The sequence below is a fragment of the Centropristis striata genome, chromosome 18 (assembly GCF_030273125.1).
Source record: "Centropristis striata isolate RG_2023a ecotype Rhode Island chromosome 18, C.striata_1.0, whole genome shotgun sequence".
Taxonomy (NCBI): Eukaryota; Metazoa; Chordata; class Actinopteri; order Perciformes; family Serranidae; genus Centropristis; species Centropristis striata.
This window is the reverse complement of record NC_081534.1, coordinates 11,343,318-11,361,335: the sequence shown is the minus strand read 5'-3', so window position 1 is coordinate 11,361,335 and position 18,018 is coordinate 11,343,318. Positions and strand designations below refer to the sequence as shown.

At 39.6% G+C, this 18,018-nt stretch overlaps 2 protein-coding genes across 2 annotated transcripts; one reads left to right on the top strand and one right to left on the bottom strand.

Annotated features, from left to right (window-relative positions):
• The first annotated feature begins 388 nt into the window (after positions 1 to 388).
• LOC131990631 (uncharacterized) lies at positions 389 to 6,412 on the top strand. Its single transcript, XM_059355710.1, has 10 exons — positions 389 to 679; positions 2,365 to 2,396; positions 2,533 to 3,411; positions 3,525 to 3,661; positions 3,786 to 3,879; positions 4,074 to 4,409; positions 4,651 to 4,709; positions 4,986 to 5,119; positions 5,282 to 5,409; positions 5,519 to 6,412. The coding sequence occupies exons 4-10, from the start codon at positions 3,621 to 3,623 to the stop codon at positions 5,834 to 5,836; spliced, it is 1,110 nt and encodes a 369-aa protein (XP_059211693.1). The 5' UTR covers positions 389 to 679; positions 2,365 to 2,396; positions 2,533 to 3,411; positions 3,525 to 3,620; the 3' UTR covers positions 5,837 to 6,412.
• An 8,172-nt stretch (positions 6,413 to 14,584) lies between these two features.
• Positions 14,585 to 15,556, bottom strand: LOC131991494 (trace amine-associated receptor 1-like). The gene is made up of 2 exons (XM_059356949.1): positions 15,253 to 15,556; positions 14,585 to 15,180 (listed from the first exon to the last, which is right to left on the bottom strand). Exons 1-2 carry the CDS (start codon positions 15,554 to 15,556, stop codon positions 14,585 to 14,587), a joined length of 900 nt encoding a protein of 299 aa, XP_059212932.1.
• Positions 15,557 to 18,018: the final 2,462 nt, after the last annotated feature.

The following is an 18,018-nucleotide window of genomic DNA, read 5'->3' as shown; positions in this document are numbered from 1 at the left end:
GTACTATGTTTACAGTATATATGGGTACAGGTCAATGTGCAGATTTGGCTGTAGTTTAATCAAAGCAACTGCAGAGTATTTAACGGGTGTATTTTTAATTAGAATTATATCAGTAATATTAGCAGCAAGATTAGCATTGTATGCAAAACTAAGACACTTGCTCAATGCCAACCCATCTTTCTGGCTAAGTACAACATCCTGGCAAGGCCATCTTTTGTGACCTCTGACAACTCAATCTGTACATTTTAAGTGCCAACAAGGATAAAGATGTTCCTCATGCAAGGCCCATAGGACAACAGCAGAACAGTCAACCAAAACCATTGTGACAAGCTTGTGACGTTTTGTTAGCTTTCAAGTGAGAAAAAAGCAAAGCAGGCATGCTACACAGTAAATTTGCCAGTGTTAAAAATGCAGTGTCAAAGTATTTTAATTCTTACGGAGTTCTTCCAACAATGGACAGAGTAAAATTGAACCAGAAAACTTCCAGTGTTGGTGAAAATAATCGGAGTTAACAGAGGTTTTACTCTGTCAGTGTCATTGACTCTCTCAGAGTTAATTCAACACCTATTAGAACAAGATTCAGTGTCAATACTCTGAAAAGCCCCGCCCATCAACTTGACCGGTCAAACTGAGAATTTGGACTCTGGCATCGACATCTTCCTCGCATCAAAATACTGTGGTAAGTTTTTCTAGATAAACTATTGCCATTGTTTTTGTTCTTCATTCAAGTAGAATCTGTATAAGAATAAAGGGACGTCGTCATTCACCACACTAGTCAATGTAAGGTACGTGTCTTCAAATAGCGAATTTCAAGTGGCTAACGTTAGCTCGGTCACGGTTAGCTTAAATGTAGCAGGACGCAACCACGCAACACCAAACTGAACAAAAAAGACACGAGGTAACGTTAATGTCAGCGAGGACGGGCTGTCGTGGTGTGTTATGTGTCATGCTTGCACATTTATTTCAGTAAAATTACGACAAAAATTCGCGCAGTCATATTTATTATTTATATTTGAGCCGTAGCAAATTGCTTTAGCGTCACGTCACAATTTGGTCGAGCATACCGGGACATGTCACGGACATGCGGACATGCTCATTGGACCTGCTGGTTCACCGGCAGACTGAGAGCAATGCACCGAGTCGACCCCCGTTAACGGGAACCGAGCCGCGGCTCCAAGATACTCAGTCAGCTGCTGTAGACAGACATATACAAAGTAGACATAGACATATAAAGAGTGGACGCCGCATTGGCTGCTGAGGCGCAAGAAATACGGCCGCCGTCTTCGACCGGTGTCGTGCCAAAAAGTGATTGCCTGCCAGAATCTGATTTCTGGCCGCGGGAGCGCGCACGGCAGCCCGTTGAGCGGTCAGATCTTTACATTATGAAGTTCATGAATGAGATCGAGTCATATTTAGGCAGAAATAACCTTTGAGTAACTGTATCTGGCCTTCAATCATTTTTTGGCAGGTGAAAATGCCTATTTTGTGTTGTAATGGTGCTTTAAAGGGATTCCAAGCTGTCCTGTGAGCTCTAGTGTTTACATTATGAAGCTCATGAATGAGATCAAGTCATATTTAGGCAGAAATAACCTCTCAGTAACTATACTATGCCTTCAATCAGTTTTTGCGAGGTGAAAACGGTGAAAAAAAGGTGAAAAAGGGTTTTTTTCTGCAAACGTCCTGTAGGCATGATACCGGACACATGATTCGTTGTATTTTAATATTCATAGTAGGCTTAACAGTAAAAGAATATTCTGGTATGTGATATATGTTATGTATGATAGGTATTTTGCAAAAGACACACGATATATAATATAATACACAATGAATATTAAAATACGTTGAATCTTGTGTCTGGTATCATGCCTACATGTATGACATTTGCAGAAAAAATCTCGTAAAAATAAGTTTTGAATTCATTGAGTAATGATTGATTAAATGTGCTGACACTTCATTGCGCCTGCCAGACAGATTACACTGAGTGGAGCGGGTGACCAGTCCAAGATGGCGGCCCCACGTCTCGTCAGCGCCAATAGGCAGCAGCAGCCGATGCAGCGTCTACTCTTTATATGTGTTTGTCTGTAGCTGCTGTTAGCTGTTAGTCGTTAGCCAGAGCAGCAGCGCCACAAGGCTGGTTTAAGCTGCTGCTGCTTTCACACGTTGCGCACTCGGTTCTGTTCAGACACATGTTTTCACTCTGGTCCAAACAGTAGATGAGTGACACGTTTCCATGACAACAAGTTTTCTGGGGGTAAACTATTTTAAAACAGATAGGCTTTGTTACAAATACATCTTTCATGGGTTTTTCTCTGAGAATATGAGGTTTACTTAAGGTGCATAATTTTTTCTTCTTTTTTCTTTCAGACTGTTCTGTAATGTACTGTGGTGCTCTGGTGGTAAGTAATAAGTTGATGTACTTGATAGAAAATTGAATTGTGTTTGTGATTTTTAAAGCTGAAATAGGCAATTTTCAGGTTGTCATCTTGTACTGGTGTGGATCATAATGTTGATTTCAGTTTGCTGTCTTTGCAGATACCATCATGTTGATCAAAACCAGAATCTACAGTAGTCAGAAATATGTCAAGATAAAAGAGCCAAGCCTTGAGGAATTCTTAAATTCTGGTAAGTCGTACCCAGAATGGCACTGTCAGTTACACACCTTTGGTAAAACTAAGCGTGTTGGTGTGTTCATATTTTTTTTTTTTATTGAAAATAATTGTTGCTAAATAATTGCTTTTGGCAAGCTACCCTATTGGAATGTTAAGGGGTTAGCAATTAAGATCTGAGTTTTGTGGTTGGTTTAGGTGGTAAGTTGTTCAGTTGTACACCACTGAAAGATTCAATGCCTCGCAGCATCAGGGCATGTTGGCTCCTCAGACCATGCTACAAATGCATTGATGTGTTTTTGGAGAATGGCCTTGGCTAATCATGAGCATTTTGTAGTGATTGAAATCTTGTTTTGTTTTTTTGGTCATAGCTTTCTTGAAGTTCTCAGTTCCGCCAGTCAATGGTGTCAAGGTTTTTGATGAAACAGGAACTGAGGTGGATGCAGAGGTCTTCTCTGACATAGCGCAGCAGACCAATACTGGCATACTAACCATCAAGTTTGATGACGGTATAGTTGCTCACTATAATTCATGGAATGGAATGATGAACTCAACTTTTTTTATTGTTACAGAATAAAACAAATTTGTATTATTCTGTCCTGTCTCTTTCTCCTGAACTACAAATTTGAAGGAAACTTTGTCCAGCAGTTCCCAAGAAGCAAATTCCAGTGTACTGTCTACTGGTAGCAGTGATGACACAGTCATCCTCGAAATCGTGTCCTGCAACTCAGATGACACAATCATACTGGAGGAGAGTGACAGTCCACCCAGAAAGCGACAGAGGGCAAATGAAGAGGCCAAACGTGTAAGTTGGTGTAGGAAATCTTTTTTGCAATTCATTACTCTGGGAGTTACCATGTTCGGTTAGATTTTTGAGTGTATGTATTGTCAGTTGTGAAAGGCTTGTCCACTTCACAGGTGGTTGAATTGGCGCTAACAAGGAGACCTGGGGGCGACCGTATCATCAAAGAGTACAACCGCACTAAAAGTCTGACCGACTCCTCACGCCGACAAATGGTCAACATACTTGTGGCTGATATGACAGAAGCACATGGGTAATTTGGTTGTGTCTGCGAGAACTTTTTTGTGCTGAAAACATTTATGTTGTTCTTGTTATTGGCTTTGCTGTGAAATCATTGGAAGTATGTCTTTTAATAGTATTGAGTTTACTCTTGTCAGGACGGCCCCGCCACGGAATGTGAGAGAGATGTACGCTCGAGGCATAGTTCAGCTCTTCCCGTACTTGATGGATCCCTACTCTAAAAATGGATATGTAAGCCTTTTAAAGAGTTTGCAGACTGAGAGCAAATTATTGTGTGCATGTGCTAATAAAATTGTTTAGAGACCTGATTTTGAAAATGATGCATTTATATTTCCACACCAATGATCCAGTTTTACATTAATATAACTTCCTAATTTCAACTATCTTGCTTTTCTGGAACTAATAAAGTTTTTGTATTTTTGAAGGAACATTTCTATGATGGTGAAAGTGGCAGTGGCTATCTGGCATGGCGGCTCAAAACTATACAGAGGAGAAGTGCTTCATCAGAAAGCAGAGGATCATCACGTCAGCTGACTGGAGGACCAGCAGCCAGAAGAGAGGCTTCCTTTAGTCCTGAGATGACCTTAAGTGAAGAGCAATGCAAGGAGGCCATGGCCTTAATGAGATACTGTACTGACGAGGCTACTATCAAGCAGAAGATGAAAATGACATTTCAACATCGTCGCAGTATGGTCCTCGATGGAGAGAAATCCTCAGATGTCTTGACTGAATTTCCCCGCTTCAAAGATGTCAAAGGCCTGGTAATTGAATTTTTGCATTAAAACATGTAATTGTCCTTTCAGTATGAATTACTGTTAACAGCAACATTTCTCTCTCTCAATCTCTTGAATTGAATAAATACACTTTTAAACTGTTTGCACATCCATACATTTAGGTGTATACATACATACTGTATCTGCTCAACTGCTAAATATAAAACGTAATATTTTTCCAGTCAGTCCCAATTAATAAAGCTTTTGGTATTTCATTTTTCTGTTGCAGATTGAGCAAGATTTCATCCTGCAGTTTGGAGAAGATGTAGCTGCAAGATTTATGGAAAGGTTAGTCACAACAGTAGTGGTTTGAGCTGAGGGTTTATGATGAGGTCTTCCAAATGGCCATTGTTTTCATTCTGTGTCACATCTACACTTGCCTTACAGTGGGGAATTCTGGGATTTGGCATTGCCATGTTAGTATGCCAATGGCAAAATGGTTCCTTGATATTTTTGGCACTTAGTTTTTATTCTTGTACATTAATTATTCTTGGATCTTCTCTGTTTCTCACTATCTATGGGTGTTTGAATGTTTTGATCATAAATAACCTTTTCTCTATCTAGGTGGCCAACAATATTCAAGCAAAAAGTCATTCAGCAGTGTAAGGCTCTCCCTTCTACAAGTGACCTTGAAGAGCTTATCCATTGTGCTGAAGCTACACTGGATGAAGAGGAAATTGATGACACTCTTGCCCTTGGTAGTGTGGTTTATCTTTTTTAGGGGGTTGATTTCTTTTGATTTCTGATTTTATTTTCTCATCTTTTTTTGGTCCAGCTGTAATTCAAAATAATGATGTTTTTAAATTATAACATGGTATGCAACAATTTATGAAACATTTTGCTGTTATTTCCAAATACAGGCTGGGACAGTGATCTTTCATCCATTATCCTCCTCCTCCACCTGATACCTCCTTCAGCCCAAGGCCGGAAAAGACCAGGCAAGGTGTCAGCAGCCCAAGCTGAGAAACATCTTGTCGTGTTCAAGAAGGTTTGTGTTATTGCTTATGAGTATTATCTTTACAGATGGCAATAAGAGATTGGGACTGTTTTAATCTGTGAGTTTCAACTTTTGATTTTGACTTATTCTTTATCCTCAGAGTGGAACGAGTATTCAAGAACATGTTGATGCAATCAAATGCACCACTCAACCGTATCTTCTTGCTGTTGGGATGAAGAGGAGCACCATCCATGAGTTCTTCATCATTCTGGACAAGCAGGTCATACCGTGCAAGTCATCCAGTACCCTCGGAGCTTTTGACGAACTCTTTAAAGCACACTTTGTATTTGGTACCATGTACAACCAGATGCTCCACAACATGTACACCTTCATTCAGACAACCATTTACAACATAGATATTGGTCAAGTCCAGGAGAGCCCACGTGTTGCTGAGGTTAGGGCCAGGCTGCTGCACTAGTTAATAGATGACTCAGGGTCAGCAACATATTTGTCACTTTTCACTAAAAGCTATTGTATCTGTATTTTGAGTGATTTTCCCATGTCACTCAGCCTTAATTGATATCATGGGCCTGATTTGTTTTGTTTGCCACTGTCATTTTGTGGGAACCAATGCCCTTGTGAGGCATTTGCGGTTGATTCATGGTTTATATCCAGGTAAATCACTTCGCCTAAAATGTGCTCAGGGAGGATGTTGTCGTGTTCTTAGTACCTTTTTTACCTAAGGTACCTTAGTACCTTAGATTTTGGTTTGACTTGGTTGATTGTTTCCAAGTGATGGCAAAGTTTGCTCTTGGTTTAACACTGCTGAAATTATTCAATGTGTAGTGTTATAAATGCACTTTAAAGACATTTTCATGGCTGTGAGAAATGTCAATACAGTATTATGCAGTTTAACATGTACCAAGAGATTTTCTCCAGCGTTCAACTGAACATATGTTTTTATAATGGAGACTGTGATAAGATTTGAGCTTTTAAATGTTTACTTTTAATGCCAATATTTCATGTTTACTTGGAATAAATATGTATTAAGGCATGGATACAATTGTGTGTTTTTTCCCCATGCAAGTTTTGTGTCATATCACTGGGACTGCACAAGTAGATCATATGTAACACTGGTAGGAGTTGGTTAAAAATCAACACTCGTTGGAGTAATTTCATAATCAACATAGTGTAAAATAGGTTTAACACTGGAAAAGTTATTTCTTAACACTTAACTCTTTAGTGTTAAATGTGAATAACACTATGGGTGTTACTTCTTACATAGTGTAAAAATTGTTTGACACTTCATAGTGTGGTGTAGTGTAAAATATTAACTCTTACCAGAGTAAAATTGACTCTGGAAATTTAACTCTGTGTTCAGTGTACATTTTACACTCTGTAGATAGGGACCATATGTTCACTGAGATAGTGTTAAAATTAACTCTTTAAGTGTTATATGTACACTGGCGATTTTACTGTGTAGGCGAGACTCGACTTCAAGCTAAGATAAAGAGCAGCAACAGAGGACACAATAATATTAAACTATCAAAAAGACACACAGTTTTGTGTAAAAACCTGAGATCCTATTTTTCCCTATTTTTCTAAACCAGTCAGAGGCAAAAATAGAAGAAGTTTACACTGAAGAAGCAACACCACTAGGTTTCACTATGTGAAATTGGCTACTTCTGTCTTTGTGTACACTGCTAAATGTATTCGTGAAAAGAAAATTAAACATTAATGGATGGATACGGTTTTGCCCTTTATTACAAGGAGATAAAAGTAAGGATGTTCTTATTGAGTCTTTGTTTTGATGATTTTGAAATTGATGCGAACCAAAGATTTAATGGAGAAAATGTCCACTTTATTTTAAATTTATGACCTATGATGATAATGGACCTTTACTGTATCCACAGTGTAGGAGGTGCATCTTCCCAGTTATTTGATTAAAGCCAGTGATGCTGTGTTCAGGTCTGATGACACACTAGCACTCAGGGCGGCCAGAAGGGAGCCAGCAGCAGGCATTAAGAGGGCAAAAGCCACATACGCTCAGAACAACGACCCAGGGAGCATTTGAAGTGGGGTTAAGTGCATTATACAATACAACACCAGGAATGAACAGAGTCCCAAGGCCCCCTCTCTGCCCGATGCTCTCAACAGGTTCTACACCGGCTTTGATGTTCCCAACACTCCCCGAGCACCAGATTTACCCCACCACCAGGAGAAGTGCCCCTCAGTGTGACCACAGCGGAAATGAGGAGGACCCTCCAGAGGATCAACCCCCGACCAAGCTGCTGGTCCTGACAACATCCCTGGGCGGTTGCTGAGGGACTGTGCACACCAGCTCTCTGAGGTGCTGGTGCACATTTTAAACACCTCCCTCACACAAGCAGTTGTCCCATCTGCCTTAACACTACCACCATCATCCCCATCCCCACAAGCTCCACAGTGACAAGCCTGAATGACTATCGGCCGGTAGCTCTCAACCTGATCGCCTTGAAGTGCTTCGAGAGACTGGTCATGACCCACGTTAAGGACTCCATCACTGTGAACTCACAACAATATGCCTGCCGCAAGAGGACACCATATCATCTGTGGTTTACACAACCCTCACCCACCTGGAGGGCAAAAGCTCTTATTTCCGCCTGCACTTCATGGACTTCACATGAGCATTTAACACAATATCACTTCAATAAACCCTGTTTCACAAACTCTCTGACCAAGGAGATGAACAGCAGTGGAAGTGGTCTCCAGCTTCAGGTACCTTGGCATACGTCAAATCGCAAAATGGTGTTAGACTTTATTTGCTGCACTGTCTCATCACGTGGAGTCTTAAAGTGTTACCTCATACATAAATGGTAAAACTTATATAGTGCTTTTATCCAAATCGCTTTACACTAGACACTACGCTCATTCACCCGTTCACACACACACATTCATAATGGTGGCCGAGGCTACCAGGGTACACTGGGGCCACCTACCACGATTGGGAATTCATTCACACACCGATGAACGCAGCATCGGGAGCAGTTTGGGGTTCAGTATCTTGCTCAAGGATACTTCGACATGTAGGCTGCCACGGTAAGGGATCAAACCACCAACCGTCCGATCAGTAGGCGACCGTGCTACCAATTGAGCCACTGCACTCCGTATTTATGAAATATGTAACGGAGTGGAGAGATAGTCTCTAGTCATGGCGGGCAAGCTGGTGTGCCTTAAAGAAATTACCACGTACCCTGACAAGCGGGGGGGCATTACCCATACATATGACATATGTCACAGAATGGAGAGAAAATCTCTTCATTCAGAGAAGGGTTACACTTCAACGTATGTTATTGACTGCAAAATAACAGATATGTTCTCCATTATTTAAACATCAATCTTACGAAGCATTGCTGCGGTGTTTCGGTTCATTTTAGTTCAAGTAGTATCTTGGTAAGCATGGTTACAGAGGAGTTCACACGGATATATAACATTATGTATTTAACATTGAAGGCTTTTAAGAGAACATCTTCATGTTCTGTTAATGTTTTCAATGGCTGCTGTCACTATGACCAACCACGACACAGTTGGCTGTGTCCCCTAATACGCAGTTACAAACACCTGACAACAGTGTACACTCTCATTGGGTTTCCTAATCAAATGATGTGTACATTGTGGTTGTAGTGAACATACTACTGCCCCTCTTGAGTGAGGAAAATAACATCAAAGAACACGATGAAATTCCTGGTAGTGTCTTTTTATTGACAGACATCAAATACACTGCCTACAAACAGTGGGAGAACAATTTGTCAGATCTTAAGAACTGATTAACAGGGTCCCGTCTCCAATTCAGTCCTGAGTTCTCTGCCTCTCTCTCTCTCTCTCTCTGTCGGGGCGTATTTAACCCTTCTGCAAACCAGAATTTGTGCCTGCCTACAGCTCAATGCATGGCGCACGTGTACTCACACGTGCAAACTTCTAGGTTATACTTTTAAACCTTAAAAGGATACTGTTTATATTATGCTCCCAAACGCCTCTAATATCTGACATCACCTCATAGTCTGACTGTAAACGTACAAGGAGACTCTGGCTGGATGCTGGCTGTTATGCATCCAGATAGTCACAATGGGTCTTTAACTAAAGCAGAAGACTTATGCTCAAAAGTAATATAAAATACCACATGTGACATAAAATATACTACATGGTCATTAGGGTTGCCCTACTCAAAGTAACCATAACACCACAGTCAGTTGAATAAATTCATTTCTCTGTGAAACCACTGCAGTCCCTGGACAGCTTAGCTTCCTAGTGCTGGAGGTCAGTCAAAAATATGCATTTGTAACACCCCGAAAAGCAAACCGTAAATTGGAATATGAAAATCTTCTTCTTTTAGATCGACACACATGAACCAATCACCCCGACGCACCAGACACAGTAGTGACGATTGAGTGAGCATCCAGAATTTTTTTTATTTCTGAGGTATTGACTCTGATTGGGATGCACAATAAATATTGTTCCTTTATCTAACAGTGTGTGAATTTCCTCTTGTAGAATGTGAGCTGACTCTCCCAGAACCCGGGAATATATTATGCCTGAGAAGTAAGGGGGAATGGTGGCGAACTGCAGCCTGTATCCCTCTGATATCATTCTTAGCTCTTACCTCTACCCCTCTTGGCTGGATGTGTGGGTGTCCCTCTGGCACCACAAGCAGCAGCAGTGGATAGGGGTCCTGCAAAGCCCCTCGTTAAACACTGTAGAAATGTGAGGCTGCAGAAAGGGGAACGTCGATATGTTGTTGCCGCAAACACGAAGTCGAGCCCAGTGTCCCTTTCTCCTCTGGTGTGAGGGAGGTTAGGTTCCATTTTCATTAGCAGGAGTGCTAATAAAGACAATAAATTTAAGAAATATTAGCTGGAGTGCTAATACAGGAATGGTGCCAACTGACGTGTTAAATGGCAGGTGATGAATGCTCCAGTCCGTGGTGGAGGTAAGACATCAAAAATAATATTATGAAAGAGAACTTATTTGATATGAATAAGAATGATGGGCATGCAGTTTATTATATCACTAAGCTTATTATTGCTTGTTTGTATAAAAGGCACAAAAGCATACTGACTACTCATTTGCAAAATATTCACAACAAAACACACATTGCCCACAAAATCTCAGAATTACTTGACTTAACATGGTCAAGTTTTGACCTGGTATTGTTACATAAGTACTTATACTTAAGTATAATAATTGAGCACTAGTTTTCCTTTCACCACTGAATTTAAGACGAAACTGCTCACAATGGCATGTTAAACAAATAACTGGCAAGATACACTTCCTACTCTGTGGATACAGTAAATGGCTATATAGGTCATAAGAAAAGGGGACATTTTGTCAGTTAAATATTTGATTTGGATCAATTTTTAAAAATTCAAAGCAAAGACTAAATGAGAACATATTATATACATCCTTGTATGACAAAAGATGCAAAAGTATCCATCCATTCATGTTTTATTTTCTTATCATCAATGCATTAGCATGACACACAAAGGTCAAGGTCATGTTTATTTCTAGAGCACCTTATACACAGCCAAGGTTGACCAAAGTGCTTTACATAAATGAATAACAACAAAAAATCCAAGATACATGATTTAATAACTACGGAGCCCCCCAGGGGACACGGGGAAAAAAAAAAGATGGGTGAAAAAAAAAAAAAATGATGGGTGAAAAAAAAAAAAATGATGGGTGAAAAAAAAAAAGGACGGACTTTTGCGAGATCCCGAGATAGTTTTGCGAGATCCCGAGTTAGTTTTGCGAGATCCCGAGATACTTTTGCGAGATCCCGAGTTACTTTTGCGAGATCCCGAGTTAGTTTTGCGAGATCCCGAGATACTGACGAAAGAAGAGGAGCAATGGAGGAGCGATATTCGCCTATTTTCCGGCCTTCTAACTGGAATAGCGTCACGAAAACCGCACCAATTTCCCCCAGGATGGCTTTATTTTGTACATAAAACTAAGACTGACATTTCACAGGCTTGATCAACTCCCCAAAATCAGCGAGTCTGGCGAAAGATTAAAGTAACCGGGCCGGATATACGTCCTAGTGCCCAACGGCAGCCAGAGTGCTTAGGGACCGTCGCAAAAGTGCAACGTCTTTCTTTTCTATTTTTAATAACTCACTGGAAATTCATCTAATAAACACCAAACGACTTCTGATGTGTTCATGAACTCACTGTGGACTTCCCACACCCTTTATTTTCAATACACACCTTTTCAATTCCTTTTATTCAGTGTGTACAATATTTAAGCCTTTTATTTTGTAATAGCTCTCTTGTTTTTATAGATAGCCTATCAACACCAAACCACTTCTGATGTGTTCATGAATTCATTGTGGATTCCCCACATCCTTTATTGTCGTAAAACAAACACTTTAAATTTCAGATATCATTCCTTCCAGTGTGTCACCAATCATAAGACATCTGTAAGACAATGAATAAAAATGTAATTTACGTATTTAATTACTGTGCAGCCCAATTTATATATGACTATGTTCAACAAAAGACAAAGACTGCTCTTAGTATTTTAACTCCTCACTATTGCTTGCTATAGTTGTTCTCGATTTTCTGTTTTGGAAAGCATCACGAGCTGATGGTCAAGTACAGATGCATACTTGTGGCTGTAGTAATCATATTTTTGTTTATTCACTTTGCTTTAACAGCTTGCAATTAATGCTAAACTACCTGAAAGGTTGTATGTGTCATGCTTGAATGACAATTTGCATGCTTGACCTGAATTAACAGCAGCAATTTTGAAGAAAAAGAACAGTGAAGTCAAAATAAAAAATGAGAAATGTAAAGAAATGAATGATGTCTAAGAATCTTGTAAGGGTTTTAAAGGAAAGCAAGAAGCTGTGGAAGCTTCATAGTGAGTTCATGAACACATCAGAAGTGTTTTGAAGTCGATATGTAGAAAAACAAGTGAGTTATTAAAAAATAAAAGCCTTAAGTATGAATAGAATATACACGCTTATTGCTCCTTATATCTAAACAACTTATAAAGGTTTTGCTTGAAACTAAAGGGTTGTGACTGATTCAAACAGCTATCAAATAAGAAAGGCCTTATATATGAAAGAACTATACACACATATTACTTGTGCCTTTAAAAAAGGGGGTTTATTGAAAATAAAGGGTTGTGGGAAATCCACGATGAGTTCATGAACACATCAGAAGTGGTTTAGTGTTGATATCTATAAAATCAAGTGAGCTATTACAAAATAAAAGCCTAAGATGTGAAATAATTATATATACTGATTACTTATGCCTTTTAAAAAAATTGAAAGAGTTTTTAATGACAATAAAGGGTTGTGGGAAATCCACAATGAATTCATGAACACATCAGAAGTGGTTTGGTGATGATAGGCTATCTATAAAAACAAGAGAGCTATTACAAAATAAAAGGCTTAAATATTGTACACACTGAATAAAAGGAATTGAAAAGGTGTGTATTGAAAATAAAGGGTGTGGGAAGTCCACAGTGAGTTCATGAACACATCAGAAGTCGTTTGGTGTTTATTAGATGAATTTCCAGTGAGTTATTAAAAATAGAAAAGAAAGACGTTGCACTTTTGCGACGGTCCCTAAGCACTCTGGCTGCCGTTGGGCACTAGGACATATATTCGGCCCGGTTACTTTAATCTTTCGCCAGACTCGCTGATTTTGGGGAGTTGATCAAGCCTGTGAAATGTCAGTCTTAGTTTTATGTACAAAATAAAACCATCCTGGGGGAAATTGGTGCGGTTTTCGTGACGCTATTCCAGTTAGAAGGCCGGAAAATAGGCGAATATCGCTCCTCCATTGCTCCTCTTCTTTCGTCAGTATCTCGGGATCTCGCAAAACTAACTCGGGATCTCGCAAAACTATCTCGGGATCTCGCAAAAGTAACTCGGGATCTCGCAAAAGTATCTCGGGATCTCGCAAAACTAACTCGGGATCTCGCAAAACTATCTCGGGATCTCGCAAAAGTAACTCGGGATCTCGCAAAAGTCCGTCCTTTTTTTTTTTTCACCCATCATTTTTTTTTTTTTTCACCCATCTTTTTTTTTCCCCCGTGTCCCCTGGGGGGCTCCGTAAATAACAATAAAATCAAAGATAAAATTAAAAAAGATAAATACATCAAGTAATATATGATATTAGATATACAATACAGCACACAAAAACAACTTTCCACTGCAAGAGATCGAACGCCTTTAGTTTTTAGCCTGCATTTAAGCACATCCATGTATGACTCATTTGCAGACATCAGAACTCTGGTCGGTCCGTGAAGCTGGGACCAATCTGTTTAAAATTTTAAAAACAAACATCAGGATCTTAAAATCAATTCTGAAACGGACAGGAAGCCAGTGCCTGTTAAAAGAGAGCAGCATTTTGCACAAGTTGTAGGCTTCGCAATGAGCGCTGGTCTAAACCTACGTACAACGAGTTGCAAAAATCTAGTATTGAGGACATGAAGGCACAAAGACAGAAGTAGCCAATTTCACAAGGTGAAAGTTTTGCTTCTTTAGTGTAATGTTTTATTTTAGCCTCTGACTGGCTCAGAAAAATATTGGAAAAAATAGGATATTACCGGAAAATTATCATTCCGGAAAAATACAGGTATACCCAAAACTGTGTGTCTTTTTAATAGGTTAGTATTATAATAACCTCTGTTGCTGCTCTTTATCTTAGCTTGAAGTCGAGTCTCACCGAGCATTCCTGTTTTGCTTTTTTCTCCATTCAAAGCTAACAAAACGTCACAAGCTTGTTACAATGGTTTTGGTTGACTGTTCTGCTGTTGTCCTATGGGCCTTGCGTGAGGAACATCTTTATCCTTGTTGGCACTTAAAATGTACAGATTGAGTTGTCAGAGGTCACAAAAGATAGCCTCGTCAGGATGTTGTACTTAGCCAGAAAGATAGGTTGGCATTGAGCAAGTGTCTTAGTTTTACTAAGAGTATACTCTTGGATTAAATTACAGTCAAAACAAAATGATGAAGGTGCTGACGGAAAACTACTGCACCAGGAAAGATCATTGGACCATTTATTAATCCCTTCCAGGTCAGATAAAGCTTTGTGTGTTACGTTTAGGGCCTTTGTTTTTATATTGTTAAAGGATTATCTGTAAATTGAGCTGTACCCATATATACTGTATACATAGCAGAGTTCCAATACAGATGTAAATCATGGAAAAGAGATGCTAACTTTAATTCTTCAATATTGAGTCAAAAGAGCTTAGAATTAGTAAAATCACCTTGAAATATCTTCCCAGAAATTATCATTCTCAAAGATGATCGAAACCAGCGGTAAAAGAAACCATAGACCAATGGATTGAACATCGAGTTTGACCATCCAAGCCATTTAAATGTTTCAATCAAAGGAACTGGTATTGTGTAATTACTCAAAGGGTAAAAAGTGATACAAAGGAAAAAAGGAGTCCAACAGATGAGGAATACTCCCATAACAATAGCCAGAGTCTTGGTGGCCTTTCTCTCACTCTTACTGACAGCTGCTCCAGACTTTTTGCTCTTACAGGTTGTGTTCTGGATGCTGCGTACCTGTCTCTGTGCCACAATGAAAATCTTTACATAGATGGAGAACATTATAATAGCTGGGAGGTAAAAAGCAAAAAAAATTCCAATAATTGCTGTTCTTGTTTGTTGAAATAAAACACACCCATTTGATTGCTCTGGCTTGATTCTTGAGTTGATGACAACTCCTAGTGGAGAAACAGTCCAGCTCAACAGGATCATGACAACAATAACACGAACATTCATTTTAGTTCTGTAGCTCAGAGGCTGACACACCGCGTAATATCTGTCAACAGAGATAGAGCACAAGTTCAAAATAGAAGATACGCTCAGAAATACATCAAAGCTGCCTCGTATCTTACAGAGTAAATCTTTTAGATACCAACATGAAGTTACAACCAGAATTGTGCTAAAAGGCAAAACTACAACCCCAACAAGCAGGTCAGCCACAGCCAGAGAGAGGATGAGGTAGTTTGTAGGAGTGTGGAGCTGTTTGAAGTAAATGATGGAGACGATTACAAGAAGATTTCCACACATGATAAGAACAGATAAAAAACCAACACAAATACATAATAAATATGAACTGATAACTGTTGTTATACCAGATACATTTGCTGATTCATTGCAGAGATCATCATCCCTGTTGAGAGAGAATTCAGGTTCCATGCACAAATAATTATTAATAGCACATCAAATTTGTAATGATGTGCCTTAAATCAGAATTTATAACACAATAGTATAACTTTGGTTTAACTGAGATTTTCAGTTAATTTAAGTATTTTTCATAGCATGCCTGTTATTCCAGGTTTGTGCATCTGCTCTTTTAGGGGCCCTGGGTCTGTATGCCACTGAGCTGTGATTTTAAATCATATTTATTGCTCTGAGCTCATTAGCATATCCCTCTTAAGGGAGTGGTGTTCAATGCAGGCCAAAATGCTGAGCAATTATTTAACTTATTTTGTATGTGTATGTATGTTTTTTCTCTTCCATAACCATACATAATTGTAAATTATCTTTTTATAAATAAATTCCTACAACTGAAAGAAACTAATTTAAAGCAAATACACACTGTAGTTCCCTTACAATCACATTACTATTCCTCTTTTATTTTGTTTTTTATCTGGTATTTTCTTGGCCAGGTCTCTCTTGGAAAAGAGATTTTTTTAAATCTACACGAAACTTTTACCTGGTTAAATAAAGTATATACAGTATATTTACATACTCTTTTACAAAATTAAAGATTGCTGAGGCATACAATAGCAGAACATATTTTTACTTTTTGCAGAAGATAACTGAGCCAGGATGTTTTAGTTGGCCAGAAAGATGGGTTGGCGTTGAGTAACAACACCCCTCCTCCCTCCCTCCACTGGCTACCGGTGGCTGATACGCAGGGGTTAAAGTAAGCCGGTACTGCATACCACTAAAAGATTCAGTGGCGGTACGCAGTACCAAGAAGATGGGAGAGCGGCTGCCTGCTATATGACCCTCATTCAAAGCCAGTCACGGCCGCACTCTGGGTCAGAAAATAGATACGCTAGCAATATGCAGTCTTAAAAACTACTTTGTCTGTCGCTTGCGCCAGGACAGGACGAACGATAAATTAAACCAACGAAATTCCACAAATTCTTGTGGTTGCCTGAAACACTTTCAACTTGATTTAAATATCTGTCAGTTATCAAATTTTGGGAATAAAACCGAGAGAAACACTACAAAACAGTCAATTTTTCCCCAAAGTAATAATGCAGAGAAAAATAACTTCTTTGTTAGGGTTAGGGTTACCATATTGTCAAGTGTTTCTAATTCCTGGCCTACAGATAGTCTACAGTAAAATATTTCAATGTTTTTATTTGTTTGGGTTTTGACTTTGCTATTTTAAAATGCATGAAGTGAAAGAAAGATGAAGGTTTTTGTAATAGTACCGGCAAGAATTTAAAACTACTTTCACCCCTGCTGATACGCTTCAAGACTTTAGCTCTGGCGTACTCCGCTGCTAATGGTTCAGGTCCTACTTACATCCAGGACCTTGTCAAACTCTACACTCCTGCCCGTCCTCTCCGCTCTGCATCAGCCAAACAGCTGGAGACTCCCACCCTGCGTGGGTCAACTCGCCTCAAAACCTCCTCCAGACTTTTCTCTGTTCTGGATCCCAAATGGTGGAACGAGCTCCCTACTGACATCAGGACCTCAGACAGCCTATACATCTTCCGCCGCAGGCTCAAGACCTATCTCTTCCAACAATACCTCGGTTAAGTCATGGTCACCTAACATATATATTTATTTTTAAAAAATAATAATAAAAAAAAATGCGCTTCTTTTTTCTCTTCTTTTTTTCTTCTTTAACATATAGCACTCCCGTAGCAATGACAGTTAGCTCTTTAAGTTCTGTACTTACTTGATTTCTGTGGTCTATGTCTAGTACCATCAGGTTGAATGCACTTATTGTAAGTCGCTTTGGACAAAAGTGTCAGCTAAATGACATGTAATGTAATGTAATGTAAAGTTGTGATGGAGTTGAAGTGTTCCCATGAGGAGGCAGACACCCGCATGCTCCTGCATGCTACTCACACCCTCATCTGAAATATGTGACGTGAACGACCTTCGGTATCTGCTGTTCTGCAGCTTAAGGGGTGAAGTTGAGTCAAGCTACTGAACCCCAAATTGCTTCCGATGCTGCGTTCATCGGTGTGTGAATTAATTCAATGCCAGGTGGCACCAGTATGCACTGGTAGCCTCGGCCACCAGTATGAATGTGTGTGTGAATGGGTGAATGAGCGTAGTGAGTCGTGCAAAGCGCTTTGGATATCGCTATAAAAGTGCACCCCATTTTTTTTACTGTAGGTATCCTGGTGTTGGACTGGATGAAAGGGCCCCCAGCTCCAATGGCTGTCTTGGAGCTCTTGGCATGCAAGTGTGTAAAGACCTGTAGGCTTCCAGGCTGCTCCTGCCTCGCCAACAACTTGAAGTGCACAGAAATGTGCAAACTTCAAAAATGCACAAATCAGAGGGTGGAGGAGGATGAAGAAGTTACCTTCACCCTGGACCATGATGATGATGGTGATGATGATTAGGCCAAAACTAAATAAAAGCTCTTTGAGAAATACCAAAGAATTACCATGTTCCACTTTGAG

Excerpts from the sequence above, each read along its gene's own strand:
- LOC131990631 (XM_059355710.1), top strand. The coding sequence starts at position 3,621 with ATGGTCAACATACTTGTGGCTGATATGACAGAAGCACATGG. Across the intron at positions 3,662-3,785 it reads GATATGACAGAAGCACATGG|GACGGCCCCGCCACGGAATG; the intron begins GTAATTTGGTTG and ends TACTCTTGTCAG. Across the intron at positions 3,880-4,073 it reads CCTACTCTAAAAATGGATAT|GAACATTTCTATGATGGTGA; the intron begins GTAAGCCTTTTA and ends GTATTTTTGAAG.
- LOC131991494 (XM_059356949.1), bottom strand. The coding sequence starts at position 15,556 with ATGGAACCTGAATTCTCTCTCAACAGGGATGATGATCTCTGCAATGAA. Across the intron at positions 15,181-15,252 it reads GTATCTAAAAGATTTACTCT|ACAGATATTACGCGGTGTGT; the intron begins GTAAGATACGAG and ends CTATCTCTGTTG.